General features: G+C 48.4%; 1 protein-coding gene across 1 annotated transcript in view; it reads right to left on the bottom strand.

Moving 5' to 3' along the window:
* Nucleotides 1-2,093: 2,093 nt before the first annotated feature.
* Nucleotides 2,094-17,029, bottom strand: part of LOC147749184 (maestro heat-like repeat-containing protein family member 1) — a 66,534-nt gene continuing 51,598 nt past the window's right edge. The window contains exons 12-14 of the mRNA XM_086936544.1: nucleotides 5,398-5,481; nucleotides 3,766-3,837; nucleotides 2,094-2,138 (exon numbers count right to left, since the gene is read on the bottom strand). Of these exons, the coding sequence (XP_086792670.1) occupies nucleotides 2,094-2,138; nucleotides 3,766-3,837; nucleotides 5,398-5,481 (201 nt within the window). The remainder of the gene's footprint in view (nucleotides 2,139-3,765; nucleotides 3,838-5,397; nucleotides 5,482-17,029) is intronic.

Raw genomic sequence — 17,029 nt, forward strand, 5'->3', positions numbered from 1 at the left:
TCGCCGCCGCATCTCCGAGTAGCATGTCGCAGGGCCTGTCGCCGCTCATCGCCGGAGAAGAGGATCGACATTGCAGCAGATGCCGCCGCATTACCGGGAAGCGCGTCGCATCAAGGAGAAAGCACCATCTTTATTTCTTTGCACCGGATATTAGCTGCATTTCCATCGTTGCAACACTTTCGTTGCCCTTCGTGTCGCATCTTAAGGTACATAGACTCAAAGTGTATCATTTTAAGAACTAAAGAGAACTAAGCTAAAACGACCATCTTAATTTTAGGATTGTGAATTTTTGTTGGTAGTGGTCTTGTGATAAGCCTATATAAAGAATACTTATTTTTTATATAAAACCTGTGTGGTATCCATCTGTAGTGTTGTCACTTGATTACTGTATGTGTTCACAAATGCTTTACACACTGCCTCTGAGATAAACCTGTCTGCTCGTGCCAAGCTACCAATAGGGTGAGCAGGGGTTATTTTAGGAGTATACCCCCCTTACCCAGACTAGAGGCAAGGGGCCCTATTTGTCACAAGTACCTACCTGGGCCAACTACAGACCCCCAAATCTAACAATAAGAAAGGACATTTTGAGACACACAGCTACGGGGTTTGTTTACTAATTACCTTGTCTCTTACTTATGCCAGAGAAGCCATATGATCCTCAGTTACATCTCTTCCTTCTTAGAATGAGTCAGGAGTCGAAAAAATCATTTGGGGTAAAAAGCGAAAAATCTCCTGCGAGTTAGGGGCTTAGATACTCTTTCACTTTTTTTTTACTTTGTTATTTATTTCCTCAAGAAAGATGTATGTGCCCGTTACCCTGCTCAAGGACACTACATAATAATTGAAACAGTGAGATTATTTTTGTCCATTGAAACATCCCAAATAACGAAGATGGTTGAAAATAGTTGAAGAAGAATCATAAATGTGATCAGCATGGATTTCGTTTTTTATGGTAATTTGTGTAAATGTGGTTTCTTAGATTCTTCATGGCTTTTTAATGGCTGGCATAAGCGTTTACATAAACAAGGGACAAATTAGTAGGCTTGAGTGACAAAAAATTCCACAGCGCTCCATGGAGGTCCACAAGCAGCAGAGTGAGATAAGTCACGCTGCTGATTTTTACCACAAGAAGTAAAACAGCGTGAACAGCACCACAAGCAGAGCAAGAGGAGCAAGCTTCTTTCTGCCAATTGAAAACATGTTTAACTTGAGTGGCAGCTTCCTCAATGCAAGTGGCCGGTTTTTCAACATGAGCAGTAACGATCTGCTGTGACCACCCATGTTGAGGATTCTCGCCAGGAGATAGTCTAGCCTTGGTGAGCCAGGAGAGAGGAAATACTCCACTCCATGCCACTTTGCAGAGTTTTTCAGATCTCCGTGCTCTGTGCGGGGCACAGAGTGGGAAATACTCTGCAAACTCCGGAAGTGCAGCAGAGTTTACTGCCCAGCTAATAAAGAGAATTCTTTTCTTCATGTTGCTTCTCTTGCACATGTCTGAACCAAGCAAATTCATAGACAAAGACCAGTGTGTCCCTGTGTTTCAAATTTGGGAATGTGATTTAAGAAACATGTTCCACCCAAATCTTAAATTATGCATTAAAAAACCTTGCTGAGTGTGCCTTTTCAAGAGTGTTGCAATATGCCCCACACCTACTTAGTTTTAAAACTCTATCTTGAAGGATTATGCCAGTCATGTAGCCAAGAATATATGATAGCTCTCATTAAAGGCAAGAGTATGGATTTTCTTTATTTAATTTATTATGTTCCAAGGGCACCTTAAAATGCATAACAAACAAAAAATAGACAATGTTTACCTTCAGTTAAGTGTGGGTAGGAACATTCACATTACACATATTTTTTGTGTTGAAAATTTGTATTGAGTTTTATAATATAATACAAGTTAATAATAAGGCATCAATAAGTGGTTAATAAATACAATACTAAAAAAAGATATCAATGGAGGTATAACATTTGCTGTTGAATAAAACAAATAAATATGGAATACATAAATAGGTATATAATAAATGTTTATTTAAATAAATATGTAAAGAAAGGAAATGGTGAGGGATCCTCCATAAATGTGATCAGTGATATCAGTCACAGTGGTCAGAATCGAAAGATGGCATTTCGGCTGGAACCTGAAAGTTGAAAGGTACAAGGTCAGATTGGTAAAGTAGGCAATTGCCCATCCTCACAGTCTAGCAAGCAACGTGGAGGCACCATGAGCTCATAAAATATCTTTTGCCTTGTTTTAAATGTTGGCTGGCAAAGAATTTAAATAACTTTAAGCAAGGTAAAGGGGGAGTTAGCCGGGAAGAGATTATGCCTCTTTAAACACTACAAGAGGTAAGACAGTTCATAAAAATGTGCTTCCATACAATATTGTACTCCAGTAGCGGCCTCATCTCTTCTCCAGTGTCACAACCTCTCCCACGCAGGAGCTACTCCACAGAATTCTACTACTCTTTGAAGTCTCTAAACAGCCAGTAGGAGTTTTGTACTCATTCAGATTATTTATAACAATCTGACCGCGACCTGATAAACACCAGTCTTGGACTCTAGGGGGCAGATAATGTTACTTACCCATCGGGCCCCCCTTGCATCTGAACTAGATTTGCAGAATTATTTTGCTCTTCTGTGGCAATCCCAAAGCATCCATATAGGGATGACAGTCAAGCTCTTGGGAGCTCTATTCTCACATGATGCATGTAATTAATTCATATAAACAAAGTCTTTCTCTTTTAAAAGGTTTTGCACCCAACATAAATGTGTTTCTTATATGATGAGGACTGCTTTGAATGACCCTACCCCAGAAACGCTCCTTCTACAGCACCATTGGGATGTGAGCCTCAGTCTCTCCATGTCGTATGTTGATTTAACTTTTTCCCAAGACTCTTGAAAACCTATGCATTTACTTATTTTTCTACACACCCAACTGTAATGTAATTTAAAACATTAATCAAATGTCTTCCATCAGAAGTGGTTCTGGAATTCTAAGACTATGAAGGGCCGATTGTATTCTTTAATATCTAGGACAAGAATATTGTGGCACAGTAAAACAGTGGACAAAATATAGCGAGACAAAATATCGAATGGTAAATGCACAGAGGGATGCATACATTTGCCATTATTAACGCCACATAAATGAAGATATATGTGTATGTTTTTTTTGGTACACAGATGTTGAATTAGGTACAGAAAATGTATGCAAATACCTTTTGACATTTTGTCTCTCGACTTTTTGTCAATGATATTAGTGCCTCACAATACTCATGTTCAGAGACACATTTGGAAGGCCAAATTATTGAACACAGTGAAAATGATGCAACATAATGTAGTGCATTCTGTGATAATACTATTTTGCTGTTTCATCACATATTAATGCTGTTCTCACAAGACGTTCTGCCTCTCTAGTACCAATATAACACTTGGGTGAAACAATCAGGTGAGTAGTTAACGTTTGCCACCGCGCAGCACCATGTGTTATATTTGATCCTTCTAAACAAGCCAAACATTTATTTGTGGAAAACTGCAAAGTGTGTATCATAGGATGGATTATTTGGCAAGTAAAGCAAACCCATAATTGGATGGAAGAAGCCCCTGGATACCCTCATGGGGGACAAGCACTGCTTTACAAATCCACCTTACATTTACATTACATTCCAGAGACCACATTGATTAGTAACGGTTAGTTGTGTGATTCTTTCAATTGGATAGTACTCACACTCTCTCTCACATTGACAGAAAAAAGCTTCAAAATCTTACCTCGCCCTCTGTAGATAGTATGAACTCGCACAACCTGAGAGTGCTGTTCATCATTTTGATCATGTTCTCAAGCTGATAGATAGAGAGAATGGAAACAAGAAGGCTATTTAGACTTGTAAAACTGTTGATATATTTCTCTCTAAAATGGCAAAACTGGTTGATCCTAGGTAATACGATAGGATAGTATTTATAAAGCGCACTTATACCAGCTGGTGTCAAGGCGCTAAGTGAACAGGGAGAAGTGACAGCAACAACAACCTGCTAGGAGGCAAATAACCAGGGGCCAGATGTACGACCGGGGCATTTAGCGACTTGCAAATTAAGCTCAATTTCGAGTCGCAATTTGCGAGTCGCTAAATGCCATGTACAACAGTGTCAGAGACACTGTTTGTGATTCCCAATGGGGTTGCCCAATACATGCCTCATCAGTATTCATGAGGCACTCGCAGTTTGCGACCCCAGTAAGAATGGCTGGCCTTCAAAGGTATGGCGACTTGTTCGACTTAGAAGACCTCCATGTCTGGGACTGCTTTTCAATAAAGCAGTTTTTTTTTTAAATCCAGCCCCTTTTCCTTTTCCTTAAAGGAAAACTGGATGTGTTTACAAATTAACGTTTTTGTTTTCCCCTGCATTTGCAAAGTGGAAGGGTCCCCTGGGGACACCTTCTCATTTGAGAGTGCATTATCACCCTCTTGAAGAGGGCGGTAAATTGTGAGTGTTTTGTGACTGCAATTGCAATCGCAAAACATCCTTACATAGGGTAGCAAATCGCAATTAGGAAGGGACATCCTCGGAATGCCCCATCCTAATTGTGAGTTGCAAATCCTATTTATCAAATTGCAAATAAATTGCTACTTGCTAAATAGGGTTTGTACATGGCCCTATTAGATTTTGCATGTGCAAACAGGTCGCTAACCCATTTGTGCATGCAAAAATGGGTCATGCACCTGGTCCCAGGTCTTCAAGAGCTTCCTAAAGACCGGAAGGGAGTCTGCCTTGGATATCAGAAGGGGCAAAGATTTCCAGAGTTTTACGGCTGCCACAGAAACGGAGCGGCCACCCCACTTGCACCTGCGAAATCTGGGAGTGACCAATTTTTTAAGAGAAGATTTTTTTATTCTTTGCTCAAAGCCAATGCCAGCTGTTTCCTTTGTCTAGTTTAGAAGTGAGGCAAAATTTGATCCTAGAGTGAAATGGAATTTTTGAGCCCATAAGTTCTTGCTTGTCCACAAGTAGGATCAACCCAGAGTATTGTTTTCTCATCTCTCACAGAAGAGGTTAGTCTAGTAGTCAAGACAATTGTTTTAATTAATCCCTGTTACCAGCAGGAGATAGATTCCAACTCTGTCTGTTTACTCTATGCACTAAAACCGTCTTTGAAATTAAGAAATCAGCTCTAGCTTTCTAAGGGTACCAGTGGCTGAGAGACGGATTGAGTTGCTACACCATTCACTCCTTGCTAGTATCGTAAAGAATTCCTTTGTTTCTGAGAATGGAGTGCATTTTCCACAGGCAGTTATTCCTGTGATATCTTGCAGATTTACTTTGATTTGTGAAGATGGAATGGAAGAAACAGAGTCCGAGAGAGGAGGCACATAAACATGATGTTATGGTATTTTAAAGAAGACTCACATGTTTCTCAGCTGCTAAGGTGGGGATGTTGAAGGCATCTCTGTGTTCCGGTGGTGTTACTTCTTCAAGTAGTTTATATGGATACTGAAAATATAATAAAAAAGATCAGCATTACCAAGACCATTGTCAACAAATGTGGACTGTTATAAGTTTCCAGAGATGGAAGTCATGAAACGCTGCACACCTCAAACAACTAAAAACGGAGAAAAAAAATTGTACAAGTAACTGCATACTATGCTTGCTTCCTATTTTGGCATTTCACATCCATAGCACCTTGTGTTCATCACCTTTTAAAGTAGAAGATATGTGTGAGTGAAATGTTTCTATTTGTGAGTAATAGATCAAAGATGCAGAAATAGTGAATAATGGTGAGCTGGCAGTGTACAAGTGTACTGCTACTAGAAGTGCTCACCCTGCTCTTTACTCAAGAAATCTTATATGACTCCTAAACAATACATTTTCTACCTTTTTCTACCTTATTGATGAATACCATCCTGGCTCCAAAGGGATCATCTACCATTGACATATCACTCTCCTCAACTACATTGTAAAGAGCATCAGGGAAGAAATTACTGGGGGGGGGGGGGGGGTGGCCAAGCACCCTAGGATTGTGGCCACATTTTTAACAATCTGTTGTCTGCTCTGAGAATCGTGCTGAATCCGACCCTTAGGCGACCTTTTTTCGGTTGCAAGCACCTGAACAATGGCCCTCATATTCACCCCCTTTGGCCCATCCAGGGAGCCCGGGATGAGAGAGATCATTTTGGTGATCGACAACATGGGTGTGCGTATGGCCTGCCGAGAGATGGCCTGCCGGTGGCAAACTCCACCTGGAGCTGTGAACCCACCGTGGCAAACCCCCCTTTGCATCGATTCCTGGGATTAGCGAGGGAGAGAAGACAGCTGATTAGCCGGGGTATGGGACAAAGCTGTTTTCACTTCCAAGCGGTAGCTCGTAATAGCGGAACGGGTACCTTAAAGTGGAGGAGATGGGCTGGGCGCTATAAGTAGCCAGGACTGCAACTGCATCCTGGAAGAGCTGACTATGGGGCAACCTTTTCTCTGAGGCAAAAATCCATGAGGCGGCCTCCGCGCTTTTCCCCTTCAGCTTACCCAAGCCGGGGACAAGAGAGACGCATTAGGCAAACAACGCCCTGCCGTGAGACTGGCATGACGCTAACGGACACAACCTGGAGCTGCAATCCCACAGCAGCGACCCACGTTTACATCAGCATTCACTCTTGGGGCACAGCGAGTCAGAAGAAACAGTCACATGGAGAAGAGAGGTAGGGACCCCCTTTCACCTTTAGGCAGCCACATGGGCTTGTGACAGCCCAGCCAAATTGGCGGACAAGGGTAGATGAGACAGACTGAGCAACATGAGAATCCAGGACTACGATTGCAGCCTGGGTGGGTGGAAACCCGCACATGACATCTCACCCCAAAGGTAGGAGATGGGCACACAGCTTCCCCCTCAGGAGGTGACCCCCCAGGAGCCCAGAGATCCTGGGAGACTACTACAGCAAACACTGGGCTTGGACGGTCAAACAAGTACAGCAATACTACACCTCACTGTGGTGTCTCAAGAGGATAGAGGGCGTGGCCCCTGTCCTGGACCAGCGTAGGCAGATGTTCCCTGTATCAGGTGTAGGGGGTGACCCTCCTCTGCCCTTATGGCTGGTGGGCCTCCCAGAGGGCATGTAAAACCAGCACCCAGAGAAATTCCTCATGGATCCTGGATTGTGAGTTTTCCCCCTACTTTGTTCTGGAAAGGGCACACAGGGTGGTTGCCCTAAGGCCTCCACCGGGGGGGGGACCCACTAGAGCCATTGTCATCAGGGTACTGAACTTTGTGAACTGATAATATATCCTGTGGCAGGTACGCCAACATCTAGACATCCATTGCACCAACTCCAGGGTTATACTCTTCCCTTATTACACAACTAAAGTGCAGCTCCTTTGTAAATCTTTCTTAGAGATTAAGTAGAAAGTCAGGGCTGTGGACATTCAATATATGCTGATATAACCTGCCAAATTGAAATTAATGTCACAGTGGAGAACCATTTTCTTTGAGAGCCCGGAAGAGGCCTGGGAGTGAGCAGTGGAGAGGAAATAACTGCCCATATAAACAAAGGAGCCAATGACATCTCGGGAGACTGTAGGGGGTCAACCATCCCACCCTAAGAAGAAGTGTAGCAGACTGATAGGAGGGCAACTCTGGTCACAACCAGAGGACAGACGTAGAGCATCCTCCTCAGACAGGAGAATTTTGGTATCCTTCCTTCCTTTCCTCCATGTATAGCTACAAATGTTGTCTCATTCACTTATGGAGAAGAGACACATTGCCTCCAGATAGAGGGGCTTGCTTGGAGCGAAGCTACACAAAACTATGGTGATTACTTTCTGCCGACTTCATCTCTCCCACCCCTTCACACCCCACCGCTGTTACCTGTGCCAGCCGCGCCTGAAGTTGCGTACTATAGGGCTGATTTCGGTTGCAACACTATGCCTCACGCAAGACACATTACACGGCCACGGACCCTAGTCAAACGGGCTCAACGACTCGCCAAGACCTCTGACAACAAAACCATCCACTGAAAGCTGTTGTCTTGCAATGTCAGTGGGTTGCTGGATAAAATAAAATGCACAACAATTCTCAATAGGTCCACAAGCTGACCCTGGTGGTTCTATTGTTGCAAGAGACATATTTGCTTGGGAGTAGGGGTTCCTTTTTGGTACAGCATGGCTTTAACTGCGTATATCATGCAGGGTTTACTAGGTGCTCAACAAGAGTTACCTTTCCCCTGATGGTCACGCATGCTATCTGAGACACCATGGATAGATATTTGGTGGTTACTCAATTCCTGAATGGCATCCTATGGATGGTAGTGTCTGTGTATATTTCACCGAACCTGCAGGCGACCACAATGAAAGATCTGATGACAGTTATCACCACAGTCTCGGAGTGGGACCTTATTGTAGCAGGCCACTTCAATAATGTCATGCACCCACAACTTGATGTGAAAAGAGAGGCTCAACCCTGGTGCCATGGGTGGAGTCCCTGATGCTTTGCAATCAATGGAAAGCAAATAACTAGTCAGTATGTATTATTTTCATTGCTGGACTCCGATTTCTCAGAAGGGTACCATTGGACCACTGACCGATTTAACTAATTGGGGATGCCTAGGTCTAATACGCACTGAAACCTTCAGGTTGGGTGACTGAAGTATGTTAGATTTTTGGAACACATGAAGGTAAAGATATAACTTTACCTCAGAACAAACTCCACAACAGATGTCTCCCCAATCACATTGTGGGAGGGAAGGAAAGCAGTTCTTCAGGGGAACACAATAGCAGACCCTGCATGGGCAGCAGTGTCCGATTCTCAAAAACAGCGAGAATATGGGAACATTGCTACACAGGTATGCAACCAACTCTGGCAGACAGGTTTGTCCCATTGACACGAGGCCCGACGGTGAGGTGACAAATGTTGCTGAGGCAATCGGCAATGACTGCACACATTACTATGAGAAACTTTACCAATCAAACACGTCGGGCACGTGGAGCAACAACACCCCATAGCTGCGGACCTGATCATGCTGCAGGACTTGGATGCACCTCTGTCGAAGGAGGAATTATTTTCAGCCTTACGGGAGATGCATTCTGAGAAGGTGCCCGGTTCAAGTGCAGAAAAGGTTACACCAACACTACTCTCTCACTTCTTTACAATGGTCGAAGCTGCAGGTACAGCTATGATAATTCCCTATCATATCTAGGGGGCCTCAGTTGTAGTTTTCCCCAAACCATATAGGCCACCTACAGACTGTGCATTTTACAGCCTGATTCCCCTAAGTAATATTTAAACCAAAATATTTGCAAAGGCCGTAGCACCAGGGTACTGAAACAGGTGAGATTCCTAGTGATGCAACTGGACTTAGAGAAGGCCTTCGACTCAATTGAATGACCTTTCCTCCACGCATCATGGAAAAGATTAATTTTGGCCCTAAAGTCCTTCAGTCTGTAAAGATGTTATACACAGTGCCATGTGATAGGGTCAGAGTGAACACCATTTACTCACAACAGTTCCAGCTAGGCAGAGGCCACTGGCAGGGCTACTAGTGAAGTAGTGTGGCTCACTGGTTAGAGGCGGCAGACCCGAGAGCAGAGGACGGCCCGGGACCAGGGTTCGATTCCCGACGCGGCAGGTTTCTAGGACCAGGGTCAGCGGACTCGATAATTCTCTCGCCTCGGTGCCCACTCTGATCAGCGATCACACTCGGCAACTCTGGGCACTAGCTTGCCTCATCTTCACTAACGGCCCCATCAGACCGCCGGGGATGCCTGGTCTCACCCCGGAGATACCCATTAAGGGACCATCTCTCAGGGAAGCCAGGAAGGGTTTCGCAGCGGTCTAAGCGCGGGGACACTCCGGTGCGCGTAAAAACCCAGCGCTATATAAATGCCCCTATTACTATTACTATATCACCTGCTGTCTACTCTCCTGTTCGCTCTTGTGATTGAAACACTGGCCAAATAGATCGGGGGATGCGCAGGTTTGGGGCTTGAGGTGGGGTGTAGAATTAGGGTACTGCATCTCTTTGTATGTGGTATGATGTCCTCCTTTATATTCAGCACCTAAACCAACTGATCCTGCAGCTGATTTGCATTCTAGAAATCTACAAAGAAGAAACAGGCCTGAGAGTGAACTGGGGGAAATCAGTCATAATCCCTGTGGTGGCCATTCCTCCAGAGTTACTTCCAGGTGATCTGGAGCACTTAAATAGTTGGTGTTTGACCTGTCAGCCCGAGGGTGGTCTTCCCCAATCTTTTTGCCTCCACATTTGGCTGAATCTATTGTTGGTCCTAAGACTCTGAGCGCTTTAACAATCTGAATCAGTGCTAAAGAGCATGTGCTTCTTCCTTAAAAATGTGTATAATTGGTGTATACTTAATTGACCTGTTTATTTAACTTGTAAGTCCCTTGTAAGGTGGTATATCATATGCCCAGGGCCTGTAATTGTAGTGCTACTAGTGGGCTGCAGCTCTGATCGTGCGACCAACAGAAGAAGCCTTTCAAACCTCTCTCAGGCCTGCAACTGCAGTGCCTGTGTTTGCAGTTTAATGCTACTTTGATTTGGCATTTAGAACTACTTACTAAGCCTTAAACTCCCCCTTTATTACTTATAAGTCACCCCTAAGGTAGGCCCTATGTAGCCCTAAGGGCACAGTGTATGCAAGTAAAACGTAGGACATGTACTTTTCTGTTTTGCGTGTCCTGATAGTGACAAACAGCATATTTCACTTTTCACTACAATGAGGCTTTTTTGTGTTTCGTATGTTTGGAATGGTAGTGATAAATCCAACTTACTGGTGAAGTTGAATTTAACATTGCTATTTTAGAAATGCCGCTATGCTTTAAGAAAGTATGCAAAAGAAACAATTGCTGGACAGAATGCTGGACAATGCAAACATTCACCCCCGGTCACAAGGATCTGGGTTTAATCTATCATTCTTTTGCTTACCACACCACCCCAGTTTGGACCCAGCCATATGCAAATCAGTCTTGACCCTGTTCCTTATGGGAGCAGTCCAGCCTGAACTGCCAAGCCAGGTTCAAGACTGATTTGCATGTAGCTGGGTCTGAACTGAAGTGGCGAAGTGAGCTAAAGAATGATGATGCATTCATCCCAATCTGTGACAGGGGGTGAGTGTCTGAAAAGTGTCAGCGCTCCGTACATCATTTCCTTGTGTTTGCTTTGTTCACAATAAGAAAGTAGACATTTATCTGCACATACTGCGTTGTGTGCCTGACAGCCCATCTCCAATAATTGGAGTAAGTGACAGCTACACTTTTTGCATTCCCTCTTGACAGCCACAACCCAGAAAAGATAGGTGTGTCTGAGTAGCCATCAACATGCATTTGTATTCTGATGGCCTTACCTGGGCAGAGTGCAACAGAGGGTCTAACACTTTACTTGAATAGGCAGTGGCCTGTCCCCACACAAAGGACTGATTATCCCCTATAGATAGCCTGGAGGACAGGACTGGGCTGAAAGAGGAAGCTGTGCACTTCAGAGAGCTGCTTTGAATTCACCAACCAGCATCAAAGGCACTTTTGGCTATAAGTCTGGGTCTCTGACCAACACGCCCCACTCAAAATCAGGCACTTCTGGATCTTGAACTGAATCTATGTCAGAAGGACTGCTGTTCTGCTTAAATGACTTATCTTTGGCTTGCAGGCTTGGAAGGCCTGCTTTTCTCTGGTGTTTCTCTGCTGTCTGCTTTTCTCTGACTGCCCTGAAGGAGAGCTGGGCTCTGCCTATCCTCCAAGTGATCTCCAAGGGCTTGTTGGCTGGCCTCCAATTGCATGAGACTGAGGGACATCAAAGTCTCTATCCCTGCTCCAGTACCTGAACTCACTGGAAGTGGCCCAGACACTTGCAGCATGGAATTTGATGAATTGTATGTCTGTGTTTAACAGAACTGGCGCATCAACCAGTTGCAGGAGTAAAATGGGCACAGCGCATCAGAACTAGCGCTTTGCCCTCAGAGATCGATACATTAGACTGCGTATCGCCTCGGCGGCAGCTTGGTAAAATCGATGCATCCCCTCGACTGTGTCGCAGAATCCGATGTGGCACATCACTCAACACATCTACCACCCATTTTCAGAACTGACGTATCGCCTTCACTACGTGGAGCAGATCAACACATCTCACTGTTTGAGACCAGGAAAGGTACTTTTTTCACTTCTTCCTGACGGGGTTCTGTAGCTGGCCTGTGCTTCCACGCGTTTGGCCTGAACTTTGACCCGATACAGCGCAACCTGAAGTAACCTTTTTAGGTTTAAAGTATTTTATTAAGGTATAAAAAACATGGGGAAGGGGATAGGAGGTCATACGAACATACAGTACAAAAAGCGAGGTTTGCAGCGGTACAGAAAGAAAGTAGGGAGACAGGAAGCCCCCGAGGGTAACAAGGCATAAGTCTTAAAGCAATAAGGCATCGTGAATGACCCCCTAGTAGACCCCCACTCCCTCAGCAAGGCCGAGCTGAAATAGCGTCCCGCAACACAGCAAAAAAACACACCATCCCTCCAGCCCCCCAACCCCGGAAAGTTAGGAGAGAGAGAAGCAAAGAAAGAAAAGGAAGAAAACAATACCCCAACATCCCCGTCCGAAGGTCAGCATTAGAAGCATATAACCCCGCCCCCCGGCCCCAGCCCCAGACCCCTAATCCCGCACATTCATTCCGTTGGAGCCGCCGGCGGCGTCAGCCTAAGAAGTCGCAGGTACCGTGGGCATGTGAGCTCGCGAAATTCCGTGGATAGCAGTGCCAAAAAGGGATGCCAGAGCTCTTCAAACTGGTCAACATTCCCAGCCACCGTCAGCGACATCTTTTCCATGCCCAGTACCTGCCAGAGCCTGTGTAACCAACCAGTGATAGAGGGGGCAGTGGGGGTACACCAGAGCACCGGGATGTTTTGAACCGCGGAGCCCAGCGCAATCGCAATCTGCCTACCCCTGCGGGACTTCAGCGGGTACATCAGGTCATTGGGGAGGCCTAGCAAGACATACGCAGGGAAGCGCGGGAGCTCAATCTCAAAATGCCTGTCCACCTCATCCAAGACCTCTTTCCAATAGGCCGACAGCACCGGGCACTCCCAGAGAATATGCGTGAGGGTACCCTCCTGTCCGCAGCCGCGCCAGCAACCTTTATCGCCGATTTTGCGCATCTCGTAGAGCCGTTCCGGGGTGTAATACCAATAGGTGGACACCTTAGTAAAGGTCTCCGTCAGCCCAGTGTGGTACGCAGAGTGCCTCGCCCGATACGCAATCCTGTCCCACTCTTTGTGGCTCAAGGTCCTGCCCAATTCCCTGTGCCAGCGCTCCCTCCCTGGGTTATGGTAATGGAACGGCGGGGGTTGGAGAAACTTGTACAAGTCGGTGATGAGCTTGGCATCCGAGGTCCGGGTTACCAGCCATCGCTCAAAGGGCGTAATCGAACGGGCAGCGACGTCGCGCACCGGGGGTTGAAGAGCCCAGTGGCGGACTTGCATATAACGCAGTCTGTCCCCCTCCGTCAGGCCAAACTCCTGTCGGAGCTGCTGGAAGGGGAGTACGCCCTCCGGCCCGTAGATCTGGAAAAGCGCCCTGCAGCCGGCGCTCACCCAGTGGGAAAAGGCCCCCGGTTCCAGGCCCGGAGTGAAGTCTGGATTGCCAGCAATGGGAGTGAACGGCGATGGAAAAGTGGTGAGCTCGCGAAGCTCGCACACCGCGTCCCACACTCTCAGCGGAACCCGGGTGATAAAAGAGGCGTAGAGGTTCGGCGGACGGTGAGCGCGCCGCAGGAACGGGACTTCCTGGAGTGTACGGCCCACAACTGCCTGGTCTTGAAAGAGCCAGTGCTTGTCTGATTCCCACCGGCTCCACTCCACCAGATACCGAAGTTGTGCCGCCTGGAAGTACTTCCGGAGGTCCGGGACCCCGAGACCCCCCGCCTCCGGGGCAAGCATGGAGAGGACCCGCTTCATCCGAGGCTTACGGCCCTGCCTCACAAAGCGGGAGATGTCTGCCTGCGCCTGTCGTATCCAACCTACAGGGGGCTGGAGAGGTAGGGCGCGAAAAAGATACAGGATCTGAGGCAGTATGGTCATCTTCACCGCTGCGATACGGCCCAGCCACGAGAGCAGGCCCTTGTTCCATCGGCCGAGTTCCTCTTTGATCTTTTTGCCCAGAGAGGAATAGTTAGCAGCGACCATTGCAGGCAGGGAAGGCGCAAGCAAGATCCCCAGGTAAGGCACCGTGGAGTAGGACCATTGCAGAGGAAAAAGACGCTGGAGGTCCCGCCTGGTGTCAACAGAGAGGGACACGTCCAGGGCGGCCGACTTAGACATATTCATCTTGAAGCCTGCCACGCGGGCGAAGGTATTCAGTTCCCGGACGCAGGCAGGGAGCGACCGCCTGGGGTCATCCAGGGTCAGCAGGACATCGTCCGCATACAAGCTAACAGTATGCGTGTATTGCCCCATCTTCACTCCGATAGCGTCCGGGTTATCACGAATCCTCTGGGCAAACGGCTCCATATAGAGGGCAAACAGGAGCGGTGAAAGGGGGCAACCCTGTCTCGTGCCGCGCTCAATGGCAAAGCTGCCAGAGCTGTGTCCGTTGACACGCACCGATGCTGACGGCCTCTTATAGCAATTAAAGATCATAGTGCGGAACCTCTCGCCGATCCCCAGTTTCCCAAGAACCAGCTCGAGGTACGGCCAATGAACCCTATCAAAGGCCTTCTCCGCGTCTACCGATAGCAGCATCCGCTCCCCCGGGACGCGTGAGGCCTTTTCTAGCACGTGTGTCACCCTCTTGGTGTTGTCGACCGTCTGCCTACCGGGTACAAAGCCGGCCTGATCCGCCTCCACCAAACCTGGTAGATGTAGACCCAGTCTGGCCGCCAAGATCCCCGTGTACAGCTTGAGGTCCACATTCAGAAGCGAGATGGGCCGATACGAGCCGCACAGAGTCCGGTCCTTTCCCGGTTTCGGGATAACCGACACGGTCGCCGAAAGAAGGTCCGGCGGGATAGCTCCTGGTTCGGAGAAGGAGTTGAATAAGCGAGCCAGGAGAGGCGCGACAGTGGGACAGAAGGTCTTGTAAAACAAGGCCGTATAGCCATCCGGGCCCGGGGCCTTGCCGTGTTTCAGCTGTCCAATAGCGGAGATGACTTCCTCCACGTGTATATCCCTCTCCAGGTGGGCCGCCTGGGCGGGGTCCAAGGCCGGGAGGGTTACTGATTCCAGATAGGCCTCAGCCTCTCCGGTGGGGAGGGCTCTGCCGCGTACAGCGCCTCGTAAAAGGCACGGAAGGAGTCCGGCACCTCCGCGTCACCGGAAACCGGGACTCCATCTGCTCCCACTAGCTCCTTTACGACGTTGCGTTGCTGCGCAGCCCTGAGCCGGTGGGCCAGGAGCTTACCGCATCTATCTCCGCCGGTGTAAAAGGCATGTTTCAGGCGCAACGCCGCATACTCCGCCCGGTCCAGGTCCAACGCAGAGAGAAGTTTCCGCGCCGCCTTCAGCTGCCTCCAAACACGAGGCGCCCCTGTCCGGCGGTGAACCTGCTCAAGTTCCCTGACCTGCGCCGTTAATTCCTCCCTCTTGCGTTGACGCTCCTTGTTCTCCGCCGAGGAGATGGAGATAAACTCCCCTCTAATGACCGCTTTCCAAGCTGCCCACTGCGTTGCCAGGGACGTATTGGGGTTGCTGTTGTGAGTCAGGTACTCCTGAATGACCTCCTCCACTCGCTTCACCACCGACTTTTTATGGAGAAGTGTGTCCCGAAGCCGCCACATCCCTCTGGAGGGGGGGGGCCACCGGCCAAGCAAAAACTCCGGAAACCGGCGCATGATCGGACAGGGACAAAACCCCGATGTCAGCCGCCGTGGCGGCTGAGCGGAGCGGCCCACTCACCAAGAGGTAATCCAACCGCGAGTAAGTGCGGTGTGCGTGGGAGAAATATGAGTAGTCCCTATCGGCGGGGTGCATTATGCGCCAGAGGTCATGTAGATCCATCTCTGCGATCCGGTCCTGTACCGCTCTAGAAAGCTCCCCCGTCTGCGGAAAGCGCTGGGCCGACCTATCCAAGGTGGAGTCGAAGACCATGTTCAGATCTCCCCCCAAGATGACGTGGCGATCGGGCGAGGCAGTAACGTCTACCAACACAGATTCCAGGAAGCGATCCTGGTGGTCATTCGGGCTGTATACGGAACCAACCGTAAAGGCTACACCCCCTAGACGCATGCGATACACTAGGAGCCTCCCCTTCTGCTCGGCATGTTTATACAGCACCTCACCTCGGAAGGTGCTGGCTAGAAGAATGGCTACCCCTGCAGTCTTAGTCGCAGCCGAGGAAAAGAGTTGCGTGGGGAACTTGGCAGAGCGCAGCCTATGGCAATCTTTAGAGAGTAAATGGGTTTCCTGCAGGAGGCAGATATCCGCCTGCGACCCTTCTAGCAGGGAAAGAATCGCCCTACGCTTCACAGGGTTGTTCAGACCCTTAACATTAAGGGTCACTACTTTCAGGGGCGGCATCATACCCAGGGAAGCAAAGCGCTGTGCAGCAAGCTCGGGATCAGTGGAAGGGGCGCGCGGGGCAGGGGTGCAGGGAAGGCCAGAATCGGCTCCGCATATGTTCGGACAGCATCGGACGGGACCCCCCCAACACCAAACCAACTGTGAAATCCCCCCAAAACCAACCCATGGCAACCAGCCAAAACCAAAAACAAGAAAAAACACCCCATAGTCTCAGTCTAGCCCAAATGGGCGAGTCTGCAGGAAACAGTCAAGTGGACGTCCAGCCACACACCTCCAGCCACTCCCCCCCAACCCCCAGCCCCAACCCAGCATCGAAGAAGCTAAGAGTTCTCCCCCCGGAGTAAAGTTAGGCCGTCTGGGCCACGCCGTTGGAATCGGGCAAGTTCCTGGCCGCAGTCCTCAGGGCTTCCGCCATATCCGCCCTGATGGTAGGGGAGTCAGGGCGACTCGCCGTCGCCGACGATTGGCGCCTCCTCGATCTCCGTCGGCCCCGCCGCTCGGGGCGTTGCCATGCGGGTGTGGCTCCTTCTTCCTCCGTAG

The sequence above is a fragment of the Lissotriton vulgaris genome, chromosome 1_1, assembly GCF_964263255.1.
Source record: "Lissotriton vulgaris chromosome 1_1, aLisVul1.2, whole genome shotgun sequence".
NCBI lineage: Eukaryota > Metazoa > Chordata > Amphibia > Caudata > Salamandridae > Lissotriton > Lissotriton vulgaris.